The sequence below is a fragment of the Phacochoerus africanus genome, chromosome 3 (genome assembly GCF_016906955.1).
Source record: "Phacochoerus africanus isolate WHEZ1 chromosome 3, ROS_Pafr_v1, whole genome shotgun sequence".
Taxonomy (NCBI): domain Eukaryota; kingdom Metazoa; phylum Chordata; class Mammalia; order Artiodactyla; family Suidae; genus Phacochoerus; species Phacochoerus africanus.
The window spans coordinates 65163103-65183572 of NC_062546.1; the positions used below are offsets into that span (position 1 = coordinate 65163103).

At 41.7% G+C, this 20470-nt stretch overlaps 1 protein-coding gene across 22 annotated transcripts in view; it reads left to right on the top strand.

Moving 5' to 3' along the window:
* Window positions 1-20470, top strand: part of NEB (nebulin) — a 220175-nt gene that overhangs the window by 165313 nt on the left and 34392 nt on the right. For 20 of the 22 annotated variants that reach the window (XM_047771926.1, XM_047771945.1, XM_047771947.1 and 17 more), the window contains exons 120-137: window positions 1693-1797; window positions 3621-3725; window positions 3952-4056; window positions 6543-6647; window positions 6801-6905; window positions 7824-7928; window positions 8947-9051; window positions 10379-10483; window positions 12624-12728; window positions 13126-13233; window positions 14828-14932; window positions 16841-16945; window positions 17373-17477; window positions 18378-18482; window positions 18574-18684; window positions 19379-19489; window positions 19701-19802; window positions 19911-20015. In XM_047771926.1, the coding sequence (XP_047627882.1) occupies window positions 1693-1797; window positions 3621-3725; window positions 3952-4056; window positions 6543-6647; window positions 6801-6905; window positions 7824-7928; window positions 8947-9051; window positions 10379-10483; window positions 12624-12728; window positions 13126-13233; window positions 14828-14932; window positions 16841-16945; window positions 17373-17477; window positions 18378-18482; window positions 18574-18684; window positions 19379-19489; window positions 19701-19802; window positions 19911-20015 (1902 nt within the window). Of the gene's footprint in view, window positions 1-1692; window positions 1798-3620; window positions 3726-3951; window positions 4057-6542; window positions 6648-6800; window positions 6906-7823; window positions 7929-8946; window positions 9052-10378; window positions 10484-11095; window positions 11201-12623; window positions 12729-13125; window positions 13234-14827; window positions 14933-16840; window positions 16946-17372; window positions 17478-18377; window positions 18483-18573; window positions 18685-19378; window positions 19490-19700; window positions 19803-19910; window positions 20016-20470 lie in introns of all 22 variants that reach the window. The other 2 variants (XM_047771946.1, XM_047771925.1) reach the window with 2 other exon arrangements.

Sequence of the window (20470 nt, forward strand, 5' to 3'; positions counted from 1 at the left end):
CCCTATAGAAATAATCAAGACAGTATAGACTCCAGGAGCTCTCCAGGCAGAGAAGAGGGGGGAAGAAAATTCTAGGTGGAAAGGATAGTATGTGAAATTGGCTGTAATGAGTTATGGAAACTGGGATGGTTTCTATATCCCATGGGGAGTGTGGAAAACTGTTAGGAAAGGAGACAGAGACAGGATAGAAGAAGCCAGGTTACAAAGACTCGTGGGTGCTCTCTTAATGGATCTTGGAATTGATGAAAAGAAAATGAAGAATTATGATCTGAGCTTTAAGATCTAATTAGATCTGAACTTTGAGGAGAAAAAAATCTCTTTCTCAGTCTTCTGAAAGATGGATACATCACGTGAAATATTCAGTAAAGGATTTGGGAGGGTGGTTTAGAGGTTCTTAAGAAAGAAACAGTATAGGATGCTGAATTAGGGCTGTGGCTGTAGGAAAGTGGAAGAAGGTCAGATTTAAGGACTATCAAGGAGTTAGGAGCCCAGGATTCAGGACCGTTTTGATGTGGGAATGAGGGAAAAGGGGTCTAGGATAACTCCCCAAGTTTCTGGCCTGAGCGACTGGGAGATCCAGGAGCCATTTAGCAAAATAGAAGAAGAAGCATATTTGGGCTGGAGATGGGAGTGATATAAAGAATTCTACATGGAACATAATAAGTCACCCAAGTTTGGGATGCTGTTGAAAATTAAAGTCTAGAGCTCAGGAAAGACACTGGATATATAAATTTGGAAGCGATCAATCTCAAACTGATGGCTGAGGCCCTGGGTACAGATTAAGTTACCAAGGGTATACAGGCTGTAAGGGGCCAACCCTTAAGTCCAGCTGACAGCAGCCTTTACGGGTGTGCCGAACCACAGCAGAAAGCTGAGGAGTGCCTAGGGAGGTGGGGAGCTACCCAGGGGATAGTGATGGAAAGGAAGGCAGAGAACAGAGTTCAGGAATGAAGCTGCTGAGCAGTTACAGTTGCTAAGATAAGCATTCCAGCATTCGGCAATTGTAATGTTTGTGGGTAGTCTTAATGAGAGTGACTTCACTGGAGTGGTTGGGTGGGAGCCAAATTAGTGTCTTGAGAAATTTATCAAAAGAGAGAAAGGGGAGAAAAGACATGTAATCTGCTTGGTTGTGAAAGAAAGGAACAAGGCTGTTGGCAGAAGTTAGAAAAGGCTTAATGAAGGAGAGGGCTAGATAATCACGAGTGTTGTAGATGTAGAGAGGAAGGGGATAATTATGGGAACAGAGTCCTAGAAGAGACAGGTAAGAAGAGACCAAGAACACAGCAGGAGGCTTGAAAACTTGGACAGGCTGCAGAATGTTTCTTTTCTCTTTCTTTCTTTCTTTCTTTCCTTTTTTTTTTTTTTTTCCACACCTGTGACACATGGAAGATGTGGACATTCCCAGGCCAGGGATGGAAACTGTACCACAGCAGTGATGATGCTGGGCCCCTAACCACTAAGGCTAAGAAGGAATTCATGCAGAATGTTTCTTATTTTTATACAAGGGATGGGGGAGAAGAGCTAGGGAGGTAAATATATTATTGGGTTCTTGGACAGAAATAATTGGACTGAGGTTGTTACAGTGGGAGGACCCCTGACTGCTTTCTCTATGAAATAAGCAATAGAGGCATCTGCAGAGCACAAAGCGTGTCAGTGAAGCAGAAATAACAGTCATGACTGTTTCACGTGCAGCTGGTGTACAGAGCGGCAGGCAAGAAGCAGAAGTCCATCTTCACCTCAGTTCCTGATACTCCTGACCTTTTAAGAGCAAAGCGAGGACAGAAGCTTCAGAGTCAGGTAATGTTCTTAAGTGAAGATTCCTAAACCTGCCATGCTGGCATCTCAGGAGTTGGCTCTGTGTGCCTGACCACTCGTGGCCAGTAGTGGACTCTCGCCCTTGGTTGACTGTAATGCAGCCTCAGACCTGTTAACTTCAAGAAGCTGTTTCCTCTGGGGCCATCTTGAGTATGGTTATGTTTTCCATGAGCAGGTAATACCGTGTCTTCTTTTCTAAGTTCTATATATCTTTAGTCATGGAGTGAGTGGTCTGTGGACTCCAGGTAGGCAAAATAAAATTTTTGATTCATTTGGTAGGACCTCTTTATTGTCCACAGACAATTGAAACCACAGGTCATGCATTCAGGCGCAAATGGGGAACAATATGTTGAGAACTCTATCAGAATCCTCTCATTCTTCTCTCAGCTTTTTTTATCACATGGATTTAGACTTGACCATACTCAGCAGTAAGAATGTTAGATAACCAGAGTGTATATATGTGTTTGCTAATGTAAGACACAGAAACAAATAAACACAAATAACAGACAAAACAGGGCAATAGCAAGTAAACACCGCTCTCCCACTTTAGGGTTAGAAATGAATAGAGAGACAACTTACAGAATGGGAGAAAACAGTTTCAAATGATGCAACCGACAAGGGCTTAATCTCTAGAATATATAAACAACTTATACAACCCAACAGCAAAAAAAGCCAATCAATCAATGGAAAAATGGGCAAAAGACCTGAATAGACATTTCTCCAAAGAAGATACACAGATGGCCAACAAACACATGAAAAAATGCTCAACATTGCTGGTTATAAGAGAAATGCAAATCAAAACTACCATGAGATATCACCTCACACCAGTCAGAATGGCCATCATTAATAAATCCACAAATAATAAGTGCTGGAGGGGCTGTGGAGAAAAGGGAACCCTTCTGCACTATTGGTGGGAATGTAAGCCAGTACAGCCACTATGGAGAACAGTTTGGAGATACCTTAGAAATCTATACATAGAACTTCCATATGACCCCGCAATCCCACTCTTGGGCATCTATCTGGACAAAACTCTACTTAAAAGAGACACGTGCACCCGCATGTTCATTGCAGCACTATTCACAATAGCCAGGACATGGAAACAACCCAAATGTCCATCAACAGATGATTGGATTCGGAAGAGGTGGTATATATACACAATGGAATACTACTCAGCCATCAAAAAGAATGACATAATGCCATTTGCAGCAACATGGATGGAGCTAGAGAACCTCATACTGAGTGAAATGAGCCAGAAAGACAAAGACAAATACCATATGATATCACTTATAACTGGAATCTAATATCCAGCACAAATGAACATCTCCTTAGAAAAGAAAATCATGGACTTGGAGAAGAGACTTGTGGCTGCCTGATGGGAGGGGAAGGGGAAGGGAGTGGGAGGGATCGGGAGCTTGGGCTTATCAGACACAACTTAGAATAGATTTACAAGGAGATCCTGCTGAATAGCATTGAGAACTTTGTCTAGATACTCATGTTGCAACAGAAGAAAGGCTGGGGGAAAAATGTAATTGTAATGTATACATGTAAGGATAACCTGACCCCCTTGCTCTACAGTGGGAAAATTAAAAAAAAAAAAAGTATAAATAATATTGATCCTAAGCAAGCCAAGTGTGAATCATTTTATTTTGTTTGAAATGTGTTTTCTTCTACCTATCTCATAGTGTTCAGTAAAGACTATAGACTGTTGTTTTGTGGGAAAAAAAAAAAAGAAATGAATAGAGGACTGAATACTAAATAAGAGGTGTTTTATCTCCTCAATATCTGATCCCTCTTCTACTATTTAGTATCTGTATGTTGAACTTGCCACCAAAGAGAGACCCCATCATCACGCTGGAAACCAGACCACAGCCTTGAAGCATGCTAAAGACGTGAAGGACATGGTCAGCGAGGTGAGTTGGGAATCTGGCACCAAGGCAGTGTTCACTTGCTGCCTCTGATCGGACAGCTCATTTCTGTAAGTTGTGCTCCGCAGCGTCAAGACCCAGAAGGCAGAGCTCTTCTCTTTATGATTGTGATCTGTTGCATCCCTCAGCTGAATCTGTGACATGGTTATGAACTGGGATGTATGAGAACACTTGCACTTAAATTTCTCTCTTTTCTGTTTTTATCTCTTAGAAAAAGTACAAGATTCAGTATGAAAAGATGAAGGACAAATACACCCCAGTTCCAGATACACCGATCCTCATCCGAGCCAAGAAGGCTTACTGGAATGCCAGTGATGTATGCATCCCTCCCTTCCTTCTTCTATTGTGATAGGGCAGCTGCAGTGGAAATATCTAAGAAGCATAAGATATTACATTCATATCCCTAATTCAAAGTATGCAACATGGATCAGGAGAAATAGCAAAAACACAAAAGCCAAACAGGCACAAACAGTACCCTTTGGTAAAGTCATTAAGAATAATGCTGAGAGATGCTAAAAGCCTACAGCTTTTCTCATTGCTCTTCTGAGTAAAAATATGACCCTAACTTGTCATTCTTTGGTAGCAGTCCCTAAGGTCACTTGATGACTAGTTGTTACTTATCCATAAAATGATCTTGGAGCCCACCAAACATGGTTTCAAATCCTGATGCTCTTGCTTGCCTGCTGTATGATTGTAAATCTTTTTTAAATCTTTCTGAGATTCTGTTTTCTAATGTGTAGAATGAGGGTAAGGATTGTGATAATTAAAACAAGATAACAGATGTATGTTTCTAGCATGGTGCTGGACATTTCAGAAAATGTCTCCTCTGTTCTCTAGATCATCTAAATCATGAGAATGGCATGTCTGTTAGAATTAGGAGGGACAGACTTTCATTTCCCATATGATCAAGGACAAGACTGCCTTTCAATGGTAATGAGATTATCTGTTAATGAAGATATGAGATTAATCAGTCTTGGATAGATGGCCAGTCCTTACTAGTTTCGTCTCAGAGCCCAGCTGTGAATCTATTGTACCTATTACCAGAGCCAAAATCTCCGGAAGACTGGACATGTTAGGACTTAAACCCAGCCAAAATCTCAAGCAACCCATCACCCCTCAATTTAGCAACGTATTTCTAGGATTTCAAAGCATCTTAAGTAATTAGAGTGATTCCTAGACAGATACATGAAAGGGTACAGCAAGTTGGAATATTATATCAGTTCCGTAATTTTGTCAGAAATTGTCATTTGAGGCTGAAAGGCCTCTGCTAGTTGGAAAAAGACCATGCCTGTTTGCTTAAAATATAAACTGAGAAAATTTTATGCTGCCCTCAAAATCTATCCACTAGGATATTTTTTGTCATCTGCGACATCCCGTCTTTATCACTTCAAGGTTACTGTCGAATGTTAATTTGAACCAAGCTTCCACTGTATCATCACCCTCCAGGGATGTCCATACAGTAGAATTGGCCCTGGGAGCTCATTATTCCCCATTGGACAGGGCTTTGTCAGTACCGATACTGGTAACGCTAATCTTTGAAATAGTCCAAGGTAACAAGGGTGGTATATGGCATTGAGTTCAGCTCATCTACCTTGACTATCCCCACAAGTAGAGCTAAGCAACCTTAGGAGATTATCCACCTGAAAATCAAAGCACAATAATTCCCATCGTGGCTCAGGAGTATCGAATTCAACTAGTATCCATGAGGACGTGGGTTTGATCCCTGGCCTCGTTCAGTGGGTTAGGTGTCTGGCATTGCCTCGAGCTATGGTGTAGGTCACCGACATGGCTCGGATCTGGCATTGCTGTGGCTGTGGCATAGGCTGGGCAGTTGTAGCTCCAATTTAACCCATAATCAGGGAATTTCCATATGCCATGGGTTCAGTCCTAAGAGGACAAAAAAAGGAAAAAAAAAAAAAGAAAAGAAAAGAAAAAGAGAATCAAATTATCCTTCACTTTGGGTGGCTCAGCTACCCAAAAAGAAAAGATCTGAGGTTGAAAACAGATTGATTGCTCATCGTAGTCATCTTGCATATATAAAATGAATCTTTGAAATTTTTAGGTTAAAGTCAGAGCTATTGCTCTTGAAATACCATGGAGATAAAGATTATAGTGATAAAAATTTCAGGACTGCTCCATGGAGAAGGAATTTTCATACCAGGAGTTAGAAACTAAATCTTTCTCCTTTTTCCATGAATGTTAGTATGTCTTGGGCTCAATGAAGTTATCCTTTTTCCTTTTCTTCTTCCAAATGAGCTTCTTGTTTGCTTGTTTTATTACAATAGTTTAAGATTTACAAAAAAGTTGCAGTGATAGAACAGAGAATTCCCATACAACCTATAACCAGTGTTCCTATTGTCAACATCCTACATTAACATGGGATGTTTGTCACAAACCAATACTGATACGTTATTATTAACTAATCTCCATACTTTACCCAGGTTTCCCTCATTTTTCTCCTACTGCCCTTTTTTCTCGTCCAGGATGTGAAATGAGCTGTTTTTATTATTTTTTTTCTTTCTTTCCCTTTTTCCTTTTTCGGTTGCATCCACGGCATGCAGAAATTCCCAAGCCAGGGGTGTAACTCACACCACAGTGGCAGCCCAAGCTGCTGCAGTGACAATGCTGGATCCTTAACCCGCTAAGCCACCAGGGAACTCCCTGAAATGAGCTTTTTAAATCTCTCCTAAATTTATTCAAGAGAAAACATAAGGGATAAGGACTCAAGAGAGTTGAGGTTAAAAGAGCTCAATTATTTAACTCGGTAGTTTTTCATAATCCATGTGCTTTTTCTTGTTCCAGCTACGCTATAAAGAAACATTTCAAAAGACCAAAGGGAAATATCACACTGTGAAGGATGCCCTGGACATCGTTTATCATCGCAAAGTCACAGACCACATCAGTAAGGTACGTCCTTACATGTTTCTACTTGTGTTGGGCTCAAAAACCCACCATCACTTTTAAAAGTATCCTCCTTTCCTAAAACCCTCTAGAAACAGGAGACTTTTTTACCTTAACTTTGGGTAAGACATTGAAGCCATCTTGGTGCTTTTACCACAGATAAAATACAAGGAAAACTACATGAGCCAGCTGGGAATCTGGAGGTCCATTCCTGATCGTCCAGAGCATTTCCATCATCGGGCAGTCACTGATGCAGTCAGCGATGTGAGTCTTAAAATCTGCTTTCACATGTGAACTCATATACCCACATGACTTACAAAATCAAACACCACATAAATATTGATTAAACACTTGCCAAAATTTTAGCTCTTTTGTATGGATGTTGAAGTCATAAAACTCATTGCTAAATAAGTGAGCTTCAATGTGGAAGAGAGAAAAATGTATTCAAATTTATAAACCTAATTTTTCTTTAAATATGTTACATCACATTACATGACTGAAACTGATATACCTCATCTAGGCAATAACCTATTTTTTTGCTTTTTGCTTTTTTAGGGCTACACCCACAGCATATGGAGGTTCCCAGGCCAGGGGTTGAATTGGAGCTACAGCTGCCAGCCTATACCACAAGCACAGCAGTGCAGGATCCGAGGCAGGTCTGTGACCTACACCACAGCTCATGGCAACGCCAAATCCTTAACCCACTGAGTGAGGCTGTGGATGGAACCTGTGTCGTCATGGATTCATTTCCGCTGTGCCACAACGGGAACTCCAAGCAAGAACTATTTTTGATCAATGAAAGAGATAACTTAATGAAGCAATTAAGACACATAACAGTGCTCATTTAGAAAGAAAGTTCAGCTCTCTCAATGAAAATCCAGCTGCTGAGCTAATGATACACTCCCCAGGAAAGCATGCCTATTAAATTTAAATTGCTATTAAAATGAAAATTTACCATTGCTATTAAAATGAAAATGTCCATACATAATACAATATACCATAAAGTGAGCAGATATCAGTATAATTGAAAACTTCTCATAAATAATTGTTTTGATATTTTGATTATTCCATAGACCTCAGTGGTCAGAGCTTCTGTATGTTCCATTTGTCTTGATCCTAACCTACTGTGCCTTGGAGACAGGTTCTTAAAACTGGATGATGTTCTTGACGTTCTTCTCCCAGGTGAAATATAAAGAAGATCTGACCTGGCTCAAAGGCATTGGTTGCTATGCCTATGATACCCCCGACTTCATTCTGGCTGAAAAGAACAAGACTCTCTACAGCAAGGTATATCTGCTCACCGATAATGGTCACAGCTAAGCACCATCCTCCAGAGCCCATAAGGAGAATTCATACTGAGGAAATTTCTTTTTGTTTTTCCATCCCTATCCTTGCTCTAGACCCTAAAGTTGGAGCACATACTGCATTATTCGTTGAAGTTAGGAATTTTTTTAGTACTGACCTCGTTGACAGTAGTAATTATTTATTTGTATCACTGATATGAATTTGATAAAAGACCATCAGGTCAGTTCCTCATGGCTCTTCCAGAATTTCCTCCCTATTAATATGTCTCTGGGTGATTTGGTATGGTAACAAATATGAAGTCAGATTATTTTAATCCACAAACTTGGTATGAGATTTGAAAGCAAATAACTTTGTTTTTATGGCCTCATTGTCCTATTTACAAAATAAAGCAGTCGATTAGCTTCCTTTGAGTTCTAAAGTAAGAGCCAGCAAACTTTTTCAAAAGGTGCCAGACAGTTAATAACTGAGACCATTTTTTTTTGTTTTTTTTGTGGACCACATTCATTCTGTCATGTATTCTTTGTGACAATCCCTTAAAATTAAAAAAAAAAAAATCTGGATTCAGGGGACTGTTTAAAAGCAGGTAGTGGTCTAGATGCTAGCATATCCCTACTCTAAAGTATTATGATTATCTGATTAATTACTGAGAAACTATTTCAAATTAATGTACTAAAAACTGCCTTCAAGGGCACATGGAAATACCTTCAAAGTTAAATAATAATCACTATAAATATTGAAACAAAGAAGAAGCTTGTTTGGATTTTGGTCCAATATGGAAAATAGACCTATTTGACATCCAGCCAGTGAAAGTGTATATTCAGGGGGCTAGTTTTCAATACACTGAGATGGGTTAACCCTTCATTGCCTTAGGAGTCAGGGTGTGTTCATTAATCCCTTGCTATCCCTCTGAATGAATTAATTGGAATTAAGATAAATGACATGTCTCATTCTTAAGATAATCACAGCCTGCTCTCACATGACCACATTCTGTTTTCTCTAGTATAAGTATAAAGAGGTATTTGAAAGAACGAAGTCAGATTTCAAGTATGAGGCTGACTGTCCAATCAATAGGCATTTCAAGTTTGCGACTCAGCTGATGAATGAGGTATGTATGACCTGATCCAGTTAAACCTATCAAACAGTTCCCTTCAGAAGTCTATAATAAGTAAACATTTGATTAAAACCCAATACATAAAAATGACAGGAAAGCCATTCTACCTGTTGATTCAAGATAAGGATTTGGGAAGAATGTCACTATGTGATGGGCTCTGCCAAAGGCATGGATAAGAACAAGGGAAGGGACTGTCCAGGGTGGAGTGAGGACCCCACAGCCAGCATGGCCTCTGCTTGCACTAGCACAGGGCGGCACAGCCTTTGGTTGATGAGAGCAAGGAACTAAAGGATTTTGTTGACTCTCAGCCAAACTCCCTTCAGCAGGATTCTGTGAGGAGTCTGTTGGGAGACCCAGAAGTTCAAAGTTAATCTTAATATCCCTTACCACACCACAGCAGTGTCAGCCTTAATGGAGTAGTTGTGGTTCATACATTGAAATGTATTGCCATTGTTACTCATCTGTTGGTACAGAGAAGTGTCCATTTGCATGCAAAATATTCCTTTGTCCTCTACCCAGCCTTTTCTGGAACTCTTTGCCAGAGTTTAAGTCAAATTTAGCATAAAATGATGCAATAGGCAAGCTATGAATTAACTACATTTGTATGGTTTTACATTTAATTTCCTCTCTTTGTATTTTCCACAGATTTATATAAATTCAAAAACAATGTCCAAAAATTAGTAAAATGTTTCTAACAATGAGAATGTAGCCAATGGTATATTTATTCAATATATGTCTTTTTAAGTTGTTTTTTATTGTTTTAAAATATGATTGAGTTTATTTTCAGTAGATTTCCAGGTGGGATGACTCTGAAGAATTACTCTCAGTAGCTTCCAAGGAAGACAGTCTTGATATATTTTGTTTCTATTTTTCTAATTCATGAAGGATTTTCCATGTCTCTTTATAATCAAATAAATGAACTAGAATTTTATGACTATAAGAATTTGTCCATAAATAATGCCTTTTGATCCTTACAGCCTAAAGTGGTAAACCTATAGCTTATCAGTGCCTTATTTTAAGTACAATGTAAGATGTCAGAAAACCTAACCTTGCTAATGACATCCTATGTAAAGATGGAACATCTTTAGGCCCAAGATACTTTAATTGTGACGTCTTAATTGATCTAGCCAAGCCCCAGCCTTCCCCACACAATCTTCCTTTGCTTAACTCTCTTGGCCTCCCTTGTTTCATTATCCTGGATGCTTTGGGAGCCCACCTCTAGGAAGGACCTATTCTGGCTGTCTGAAGTGTTTATCTTGGGACATTTCTTTATAGCCTTGAGGTTTTACTCTTGCTATAACTTGATATGATGTTTGAGCAGAAAAAATACAGAGCTGATTATGAGCAGCGGAAAGATAAATACCAGCTGGTAGTCGATGAGCCTAGACATCTGCTGGCTAAGATCGCAGGCGACCAAATCAGTCAGGTACTGTGATGGGGCCACTGGACAGCCAAGCAGGACTGTGTCCTCGGTTTCTCATGAGATGTCGTCCTGTCTGCTGCAAGGATGTCATAGGTTCTGCCTATGATATTGGGATGTTCTGTTCTAAAGTATCTGTCTAGCCACCCAAAGAGCCCATGAGCTATTTGAGTGTGCCAGTCCATGCTCTGTGTCCTCATGTGTGCTGTGGTTGAAGATGAGATGCAAAGTGCATCCTCCCATCCTTCATTCTTTGGAGGGCCTGTGTGTCCACCACAGTTGTAAAGTGCAAACTAAAGTGCAAAAGCTGAAACAAAGAAACAGGTTAATGGAAAGAAAGACAGAATTCTTTGCGGTGTTTTTCTACTCCCATGATGTTGACTTTTCTGTAAGGCAACCTGGAGGGCACTGGCTCTGTTATTCCCCATTCACAGGGCAGTCCAGGCAAATCACCCTGCTTGGCCTTATAATGCATTGGTGTCTCCACCTACGTGTACGCTTGAGGACACAAAGTGTGTGCGCCTACATCTCTTCACTCAGAGGTGTTGGGATATAGAGCCTTGTTCTTTTCTGTCTTCACAAGTCTCTTTTGTGCTTCACTGCTCTTTGCATGAACAGAGAAAATATAAATCTAGTGCCAAGATGCTTCTGAAACAAGGATGTAATGAAATTCTGCGTCCAGATATGTTGACTGCCCTCTACAACACATACATGTGGAGCCAGGTAATGTCCGATGTGATGCAAGAAAGAGATTTAGAAGCCTCGGGGGTCATTCGCCTCTATGCTTTCCCAGATATCCTTGCCCTGCCCCCTGCCCAAGCTGGTTTCACCTAATAAAGCTGCATAAATATTCACTCACTGCAAATGAACTCCGTGTGGCCAGGTGCAGTGATGCAGCAGCCATCATCTGTATGTCTAATGACACCTTTGCAATTCCTGGTAAGATTAACTGAGACTTTTCCAAATGTTGAAAAACTTTTTCAAATTGGTACAACATTAATTTATAATTTTCAGTATTTGTCCCAGAGAAACAGATTTCTTAGTGATTGAGGATATTAAGCAAATCTGACAGTGTTTAAAAGATCTGAATGTTTAATGTTTTCATCTAATGTTGCTCAATAATGATGACACTGTACCATTTTGGAAAGATGAGGATGGCAGTGCACGTTCATGGTCCCACTTGAGTTTGATGGTGAATTTGTTAGGTTATTTCCAGCACATCCATCCTCACACACACTTGTTAACAACACTGCTGATCACCTTGCCTTTCTACAACTGAAGCACATTCCACCGCCTTTCCATCATATGTTGAAACGTAAACTTGAAGCAGCAAAAAACAGTAATAATTGCTTAACTACCAAATACCATGTTAATAAAATGCCATCGTTCCCACACACAAAAGTTTTTAATCGATTTTTGGTATTAGCAACTTGTTTTCACTTTAGTTTGATATCAGATTAACATGTGACATGAGGAGGATGAGGTCTTCCTACAAACATTCTGTTGGGCTGAACTTTTTCCTTTGTCCCCATATGATCATCAGATAGTTGTGCATGGAATTTTGCTGTGCTCTCCGTGGTGTCTGTACTGCTTGAAACAGCTTATGTGCATGAAAAAAAAAAAAAAAAAAAAAAGACAACTTGAAAATTTCAACAAAATTAATGTCTTTAAAAATAACTACTTGAAACTGTAGGTATTCACTTTTTTACATCTATTTCATCTTTGATATGGAAGCATACCGGAAGAGACCATATATATTTGATGCAGTGTATTGTGAGTGAATCATTACTTGTCAGAGTCCAGAGAACATGGATCCAGTCCTGGCTCTGAGATTTACTCTATATGGGCTCTTAACTCAGTCTCCTAACTTCTCTGGGCCTCAGTTTCCACATGGATAAAATTATATGGAAAACATCATTTATTATTATTACTATTATTATTTGCTCACTCTATTATTACTATTGCCAGCTAATACAGATTTATATTAAATATTTCCAATTACAAAACCATGTCACCACACCCCACATCTATGGCATATATAACAAGCCTGCTATGTGCTGTGGGACTCTCTCAATAGGAAAACTAGAATCCCTGAAAGCCCTCCCTTTTACTTCAAGTTAACTTGTTCTCTTCCTCTACAATTTAGATCAAGTACAGGAAAAATTATGAAAAAACAAAGGACAAGTTTACCTCGATTGTGGATACTCCGGAACATTTGCGTACTACAAAAGTCAACAAACAAATTAGTGATGTAAGTACAAGACATGCTGGATGGATTCTTGAACTTGGCAGTGAGGAGGGGGGAGGCGGCAAGCAATTTGCAAACACGGAGGTGCATTTTAGGTGGTCACGATGCTTGCAAGACTCTGCCCTTTAGTGGAAGGGAGGCAGGGACGCTACATGTCCCACAACGCTCAAGACTCTTCTTTTACGATAAAGAATCATTCCAACCAAATTGTCTACCACCTTGTTTTCAAGGCACTGGAACCTTAGCAGAAAGCATGAAAGCACTGTTGAGTTTATAGAGTCCTCTTTCCTTTACAGACACTCAATGATGATAACAAGAGTATTGCATTTATATCTCTACATTACATCATGATGTAGATTGAGATGTATAATACTGTCTCTCTCTGCCTTATCTCTTTCAGATACTGTATAAGTTGGAATACAACAAGGCCAAACCCAGAGGCTACACCACAATCCATGACACACCCATGTTGCTGCATGTCCGAAAAGTCAAAGATGAAGTCAGTGATGTAAGTTCCAGAATGGCTTTGCAGCCCCTCTCGCCTTGGCCTTTTTCTAATGTGATATTTCTAACCCAGATCCACATAGTTATTCCTAAGTAACGATCACCCTAAAATATACTGGTTTCAGACAACAGTCATCCTTTTTTGCTCACCATTTTGGGAGCTGACTGGACCCAGCTGGGTGAATCCTTTCCTCCACGGGCTGCAGGCAGATGGTGGCAGCTCAGGGGCCAGGGCCTCGGGGATGGCTCACTCTCAGAGCTGGCACCTGTGACAGCTGGGCTGGGAGCTCATCTACTGTGTAGACAGGAACCCCTGCATGTGGCCATTCCATATGGTTTGGATGTCTCAGAGCAGAGTGGATGGGTTCAAGAGGCAGCAGCAGAAGCTTCCAGACCAGTTAAGGGCTACTCCTAAAATTGACAGAGTCACTTTTGCATTATTTTACTGGGCACAGTGCACATCCAGATTCAAGGTCACATTGTAGGAAAACATGTAGGGTAGGGGGACAGTGTTGAGACCATTTTGAAAAATGCAATGTGCTGTAAAGTCTATTAATACTCTATAATCTTTATCTCCAAGATAATAGACTTTACAGCACATTGCATTTTTAATCTTTAAGAGAAAAGGGTAGGCATTAAATTCTAATACACTGAATTTGAGGAGAAGTTATATTCATAAATTGTCAATATATACATAGCTAGATTTTGTGGTATAAAACTATCATCATTTTGGTTTAAAAAAATAGCTTAAATATTTTAAAGAAACTCCTTGGCTGGGAGTTCCTGCTACAGCAAAGTGGGTTAAGAATCCAACTGCAGTGGCTTGGGTAGCTACAGGCATGGATTCAGTCCCTGGCCCAATGTAGGTTATAGGATCAGGCATTGCCACAGCTGCATAGGTCACAGCTGTGTTTTGGATTTAATCTCTGGCCTGGGACTTCCATGTGCCATGGGTATGGCCATTAAAAAACAAAAAACACAACTCCTTGCCTTCATGGGGGCCAGAAAGTATAGCAAAGGTGGGGAGTTCCCATTGTGGCTAAGGGGTAATGAACCCGACTAGTATCCATGAGGATGTAGGTTCGATCCCTGGCCTCACTTATTGGGTTAAAGATCTGGTGTTGCCATGAACTGTGGTGTAGGTCACAGACATGGCTTAGATCTGGCATTGCTGTGACTGTAGTGTAGGCCAGCAACTGCAGGTCTGATTTGACCTCTAGCCTGGGAACTTCCATATGCCATGGGTGCAGCCCCAAAAAGCAAGACAGAAAAAAAGATTTCAAGATGTTCTGAACTCAAGAGTTTCTGATTTGGAGAGGGGAAACCACACATGGATAGCTGTCTAGCTGTCCCTTTCAGTGCAAGTCAGAGGACATAAATCCTATGGTGACACTGGTGACCATGTGTCCTGTGGAGTTGGTTTTAAGATCTGAGACAGGGGAGTACAGTCTGCATAGCTGCATGGCTGCATCTTTTCTTCACAACAGATTTATTCAGTCTTAAGGAACATCGTGTACTATAGCTATGGTTTTAATTTCTTGTTTTTTCAAACACTTAGTAGGCTGCTATAAAAAATTAAGCTCTGTTTCTTCCCACAGCTAAAATACAAAGAAGTTTACCAAAGAACTAAGTCCAACTGTACCATTGAGCCAGATGCTGTTCACATCAAAGCAGCCAAGGATGCCTACAAAGTCAACACCAATGTAAGTACTGGAAATGCCCCCAAGCCTAATAGGGGTTTATCAGCTGCTGCAGGACCCATGGCCTCTTTGGTCATCTCTTCAGGTGGTTGAGCTCTGGGGAGTCCAGATCAAAGGTTGACCCTAGAGCAAGAATAATGACACTGAACTCTAAATGCCTCCCTCGATTCTCACAAAGGAGAGTGGGGAAGAGCAAGGACGGCTCAAGCCTGTGCCATGGATGTTACCCTTGCTTAGCTCAGCTTCCATGTTAGGACACAAAGAAGTAGAAGATCTAATTCTGGAATGAAGGTTACATTTTAAAAGGTGTTTCCAGTCTCTCTGTTCTTCTTATGCCCCAAACTCTAGAGCCTGCTCTAGAGAACCCTTAAGCTGCTTGGTGCCATCAGGAGTTGGTCTTGACCTTCCTTCTCTCACATCTCCCTGTGCTCACTCATTTCCTTATGATTGGGGCATCTTAAGGCCTCAACCACAGAAACATTTTGTGCATCTAGATGAGTATTGACTTCCTAAAAATACATAAACAGGGAGTTCCCACTGTGGCACAGTGGGTTAATCATTTGGCTTCTATCTATGGAGATGCCAGTTTGATCCCTGGCCAGATGCAGTGGATTAAGGATCCAGTGTTGCTGCAGCTGTGGCATAGGTCACAGCTCTAGCTTGGACTTCTATGGCTGTGGATGTGGCTGAAAAAGAAAAAAATCATTATATATTTATATATATTATCTATTTATTTATCTATTATTTCTGTATTATACATATAAATAGTTATATAACAAAAGATCGTAAGACCTAACAAATGCCCACTAATGTCAGGGAGAATTGTTATTTATTTGGGCCAGCAAACTGAAATGCCTTTAGGGGCTAGCAAGTAGCTTACAAGTGTCCTAAGAATGGACTGAGGGATGGGGAGCAGGACAGACTTGGGACAAAGCAAATGCAGTAAGATGTACATGACAGGCCCTAGATGGTGGGTGTATAGGTATTCTCTGTAAGATTCATGAAACTCTTTATATATCTGAAAATTTTCACAACAAAATGGGAAAAAATTGATCGCATTTAATATCTGAAAGCATGTGTATCTTACTGCTTACAAATGATACCTTGACCCCACCCCACCCCCCAAAAAAAGAGAAAAAAGAATGAGGAAAGAAATGTGGCTGACATTGAGGGCTCTTCCCAAGGACACTCAGATGAAATTACATACCTGAGGCAGCCAATTCTGCATCTCAGACACAAGCCCAGCAAACACACAAGCACCTCTGATGTCTAGCTGCCAGCTCCACTTCTCTAGCTGCCTCACACCAGCAGCATGCTTAGCCTTTCTAGGCAGTTCCTCAGCTGTTGATTTTGTGCAGTTATTATAAAGATGAAATGAGTTAATATTTATAAAGCACTTTGAAAACTGCCTGGCATGGAATAAATACTGCAAGGGTTTAATGATTTTTTTTAATTTGTCTGAACTTAGAAATTAAAAGTACTTAACTTTAGGAATTTCCTGATAGTGCAGCAAGTTAAGGATCCAATGTTGTCACTGCTGTGGTACAGGTTCCATCTGTGGCCTGGGAACTTTTGCGTGCCACAGGCACAGCCAAAAAAGAAAAAAAGTACTTGACTCTGAAAATTATTACACTGCAGTGGTAGAATTAAGAGTTTGAAGAATCGTTTTGCCTGGAGCCTTTAAAAAAAAATTGGCTCCCATTTTGAGGCCAAAGGGTCCCACAAGATAATGTCTGGGGTGGCTAACTAGTTGTGTCAATTGTACAGAAATTTTAAGTGGGTCTCTCCCTTGCATAAAGAGCCATGATTTGTCATGTGTTAAAATGTGAGATGAGTCCCTCTGTGCTACTTGTGTGATTGTGAATTCAAGCCACTGAATCAAGTGCTTTCTTTTTATCTTGTTAACAATAGCTGGATTACAAGAAGCAGTATGAAGCCAACAAAGCCCACTGGAGGTGGACCCCTGACCGACCGGACTTCATCCAGGCCGCCAAGTCATCCCTGCAGCAAAGCGATGTGAGATACAAGACACAGACCTGTGTGGCACACCCAAGACTAGACATTAATCCTTAGTCACAGTAGTCACTGTCCAGGGTGCTAACCCCACCAGATTTGAAATCTAAGGACCGGAGGGTGGTGAGGTGTGAACAGCAAGCTCAGGAAGCAGGCCTGGCCACAGAACCTGGTCTCCCATGGTTGAGCCCAAACATAAGTGGCTGAGTCCTAAGGGAGGCGGGGGAGGACCAGGAGAGCTTTGCACTGGTTGTGGAGCTGGAAGGGAGGAGCCCAGCTTCATGGAGGGGCCAAGAAGCCCTGCCCCACTTCTGGTAGCAAATCCTCTTAGCACCTTGAAGAAGAGGATTCCCCATGACTGTAACCAGTGCCAGCTTCCTCCCATGCCTGTTCCTGTTTCCCATCTTCCCCTGCCTTTCTTCTGTTACAGTTTGAATACAAGCTGGACCGAGAGTTCCTCAAGGGTTGCAAGCTTTCTGTCACTGATGATAAAGACATGGTGCTGGCCCTGAGGAATTCTGTGATAGAAAGTGATGTAAGTATCTGGTCCCTTCTAGGGGGCCTAACCTCCTTTGGGGTGTCTTCTGCTGCCCAGTCCCCAGGAGCACCCAGGAAAGGGTCACTGCCCCAGTGAACACTAGCGACTTGGTGAGAGGGCAGCAGCAGTGGAAAGCTGTGAAAGCTAGGTGACTGCTCTTGACTGATGCTGCACCACAAGGTAACTCCCACAGCCGGAATTGAGAATCTGAAGACCTGGCTGGATTCTACAAGGAACTGTAGCCATTTCTTGGGGTCCTACTCTTCCCATGTTTCCTATGCTCCCTCAGCTGGAAAAAGGGAATGGTAATGCTTCCCAAAGTGTATGGGAGGGTCCAATGATATATTTGAAAGTGCTCTGAACTAAGGCTGCATGTATAGAGATTCCTCATAAGATCCATTCTGATTGTTAGTAAAGCTTCAAATTGCAAGAAATAAAATCCTTTTTGGAGTTCCCATTGATGCTCAGCAGTAACAAACCCAACTAGTATCCATGAGGACATGGGTTCAATTCCTGGGCCCGCTCAGTGGGTTGGAGATCTGGCATGGCTGTCAGCTCTGGTGTAGGTCACAGATGCTGCTCAGATCCTTCATTGCTGTTTCTGTGGTGTAGGCTGGCAGCTGTAGCTCCAATTCAACCCCTGGTCAGGGAACTTCCATACACCGCAGGTTCAGCCCTAAAAAGACAAAAAAAAAAAAAAAAGAGAGAGAGAGAGAGAGAAAGAAAATCCTTTTTGTATGTTTCCCAAGATTTCCAAACATCAAATATTTTACTGAGATTTATGTTTCTGCTGTGTCGATGATGCTGTTCTCCTAGCTCTATTTAGTAACTTGGGAGCTTAATAAAAACATACGGGGACTCTGAGGAGCTGAAGAAATACTTTTCTTACCCCTGCAGCTGAAATACAAAGAGAAACATGTCAAGGAAAGAGGAACCTGCCATGCCGTGCCCGATACTCCCCAGATCCTCCTGGCAAAGACTGTCAGCAATCTGGTGTCAGAGGTAACCCTCCAAGCAGTCCATATGCTCGCCTTCTGTCTTGGTCTACTGCCCCAGGCAGGCATCTTAACCAGCTCTCTGTGCATTCCCTCAGAACAAATACAAGCGCCATGTGAAGAAGCACTTGGCCCAGGGCTCATACACAACCCTGCCGGAGACCCGGGACACTGTTCACGTCAAGGAAGTGACCAAGCACGTCAGTGATGTAAGTGACTGGGCTCAGGCCTCTGGGCAGCAACCATGCCACTTTCCCTTAGAATCCAGAAAAAAAAAAAAAAAAGTCGCCTTTCTGCTTACAAACATTTTCCTTTGTGCCACTTCACTCTTACCATCAATATATGAATTTTGAACTCGGGTTTAAAAGACGATTCAATGTTTATTGGCTTTCAATTATGGCCATTATGGCAGATGCAGGTTTTGCCATAGGAGCCATTGTCTGGCAAGATAAGATGTCACTCACCTAGTGTTAATAGGGGAAGGAAACACTGATAGTGAGGGGTGGCCTCTCCTTTCACGAACCTGCTAACCGATTTTAGAGAATCAAAATCACCTCTTGGCATCTCAGTACCCTCTGCCCACTATATTTTAATGGATGATGCTTTAATCATCATAGCATTATATATGATGAGCCCTAGATGGTTCCATTTATTTTTAAAAGGTAGAAATGGTGACTGAACAGGTTTCATTTGCTTGTAGCTGGTTCTCCTAAGATTGGTGTCTGGTTCGAGTACTGGATTCCAGGGCAGAAATGACAAGGAAGAGCTAGAATATGGGTCAGAGACCCCAGTTCCAAAATGGGAAACCATGGATTTTCCTCAAGATTGTCTCACAGGGTCTCAAGTCAAACAAATCTGTCCCCAGCTTCCTCTGCTCACATGAGTAGTTCTGGCTCTTTTTAGACAAATTACAAGAAGAAGTTTGTCAAGGAGAGAGGGAAATCCAACTACTCCATCATGCTGGAGCCCCCAGAGGTGAAGCACGCCATGGAGGTGGCTAAGAAGCAGAGTGACGTAAGTGCCTCCTCCCATTCTCAGGGGCTACTTGGGCCACGGAACCCTGACTGGTGCATGCTGGGCTGGGTCTTGTGAGTGGTCCCTGAATTTCTATACCTGGTAGCTTAAAAAATAGGGTGGTGGGGTTGGTTTGGTTTTCATAAAAAAGTTCCTTTTCAAAAGATACATGTCTCTCAAGTGAGCAAACATTTTCTTTCTCCAAATGAAGGTCGCTTACAAAAAAGATGCTAAAGAAAACCTGCATTACACCACAGTGGCTGATCGGCCAGACATCAAGAAGGCTACGCAGGCAGCCAAACAGGCCAGCGAGGTAAAGCCATGTAAAAAATGTACCCAGTCCCCCAAGTTCACTGCAAACAGGTGGTACAAGGCCAGGGCCGCCTGGAATGTGTTGCCCATTTGGTTTTCTTTGATTCAGGTGGAGTACAGAGCCAAGCACCGCAAGGAAGGCAGCCATGGGCTGAGCATGCTTGGTCGCCCAGACATTGAAATGGCCAAGAAGGCAGCCACACTGAGCAGCCAGGTAACATAGATGGGCATGCAGCAACTCTGATGTAGGAAGATTTTAAAAACCTTGCAGGAAGAAGTGATTCCCAAAGTGAAACTGCTAAATTAGCAACCAAAGAGAGCCTGGGTCTTTGAGAACACTGCCGAGCTTTGAAAAGTTATGTCATGAGGAGTTCCCATCATGGCTCAGTGATAATGAACCCAACTAGTATCCATGAGGACATGGGCTTGATCCCTGGCCTCACTCAGTGGATGCTGGGGATCTGGTGTAGCCATGAGCTGCGGTGTAGGTTGAAGACATGGCTCGGATCCCACGTTGCTGTGGCTGTGGTGTAGGCCAGCAGCTGAAGCTCTGATTGGACTCCTAGCCCGGGAACTTCCACATGCCATGGATGTGGCCCTAAAAAGACAAAAAAAAAAAAGTTGTGTCACAAGAAAGGTGCTAAGGACCTTCTCTCATTTTCATCTAAC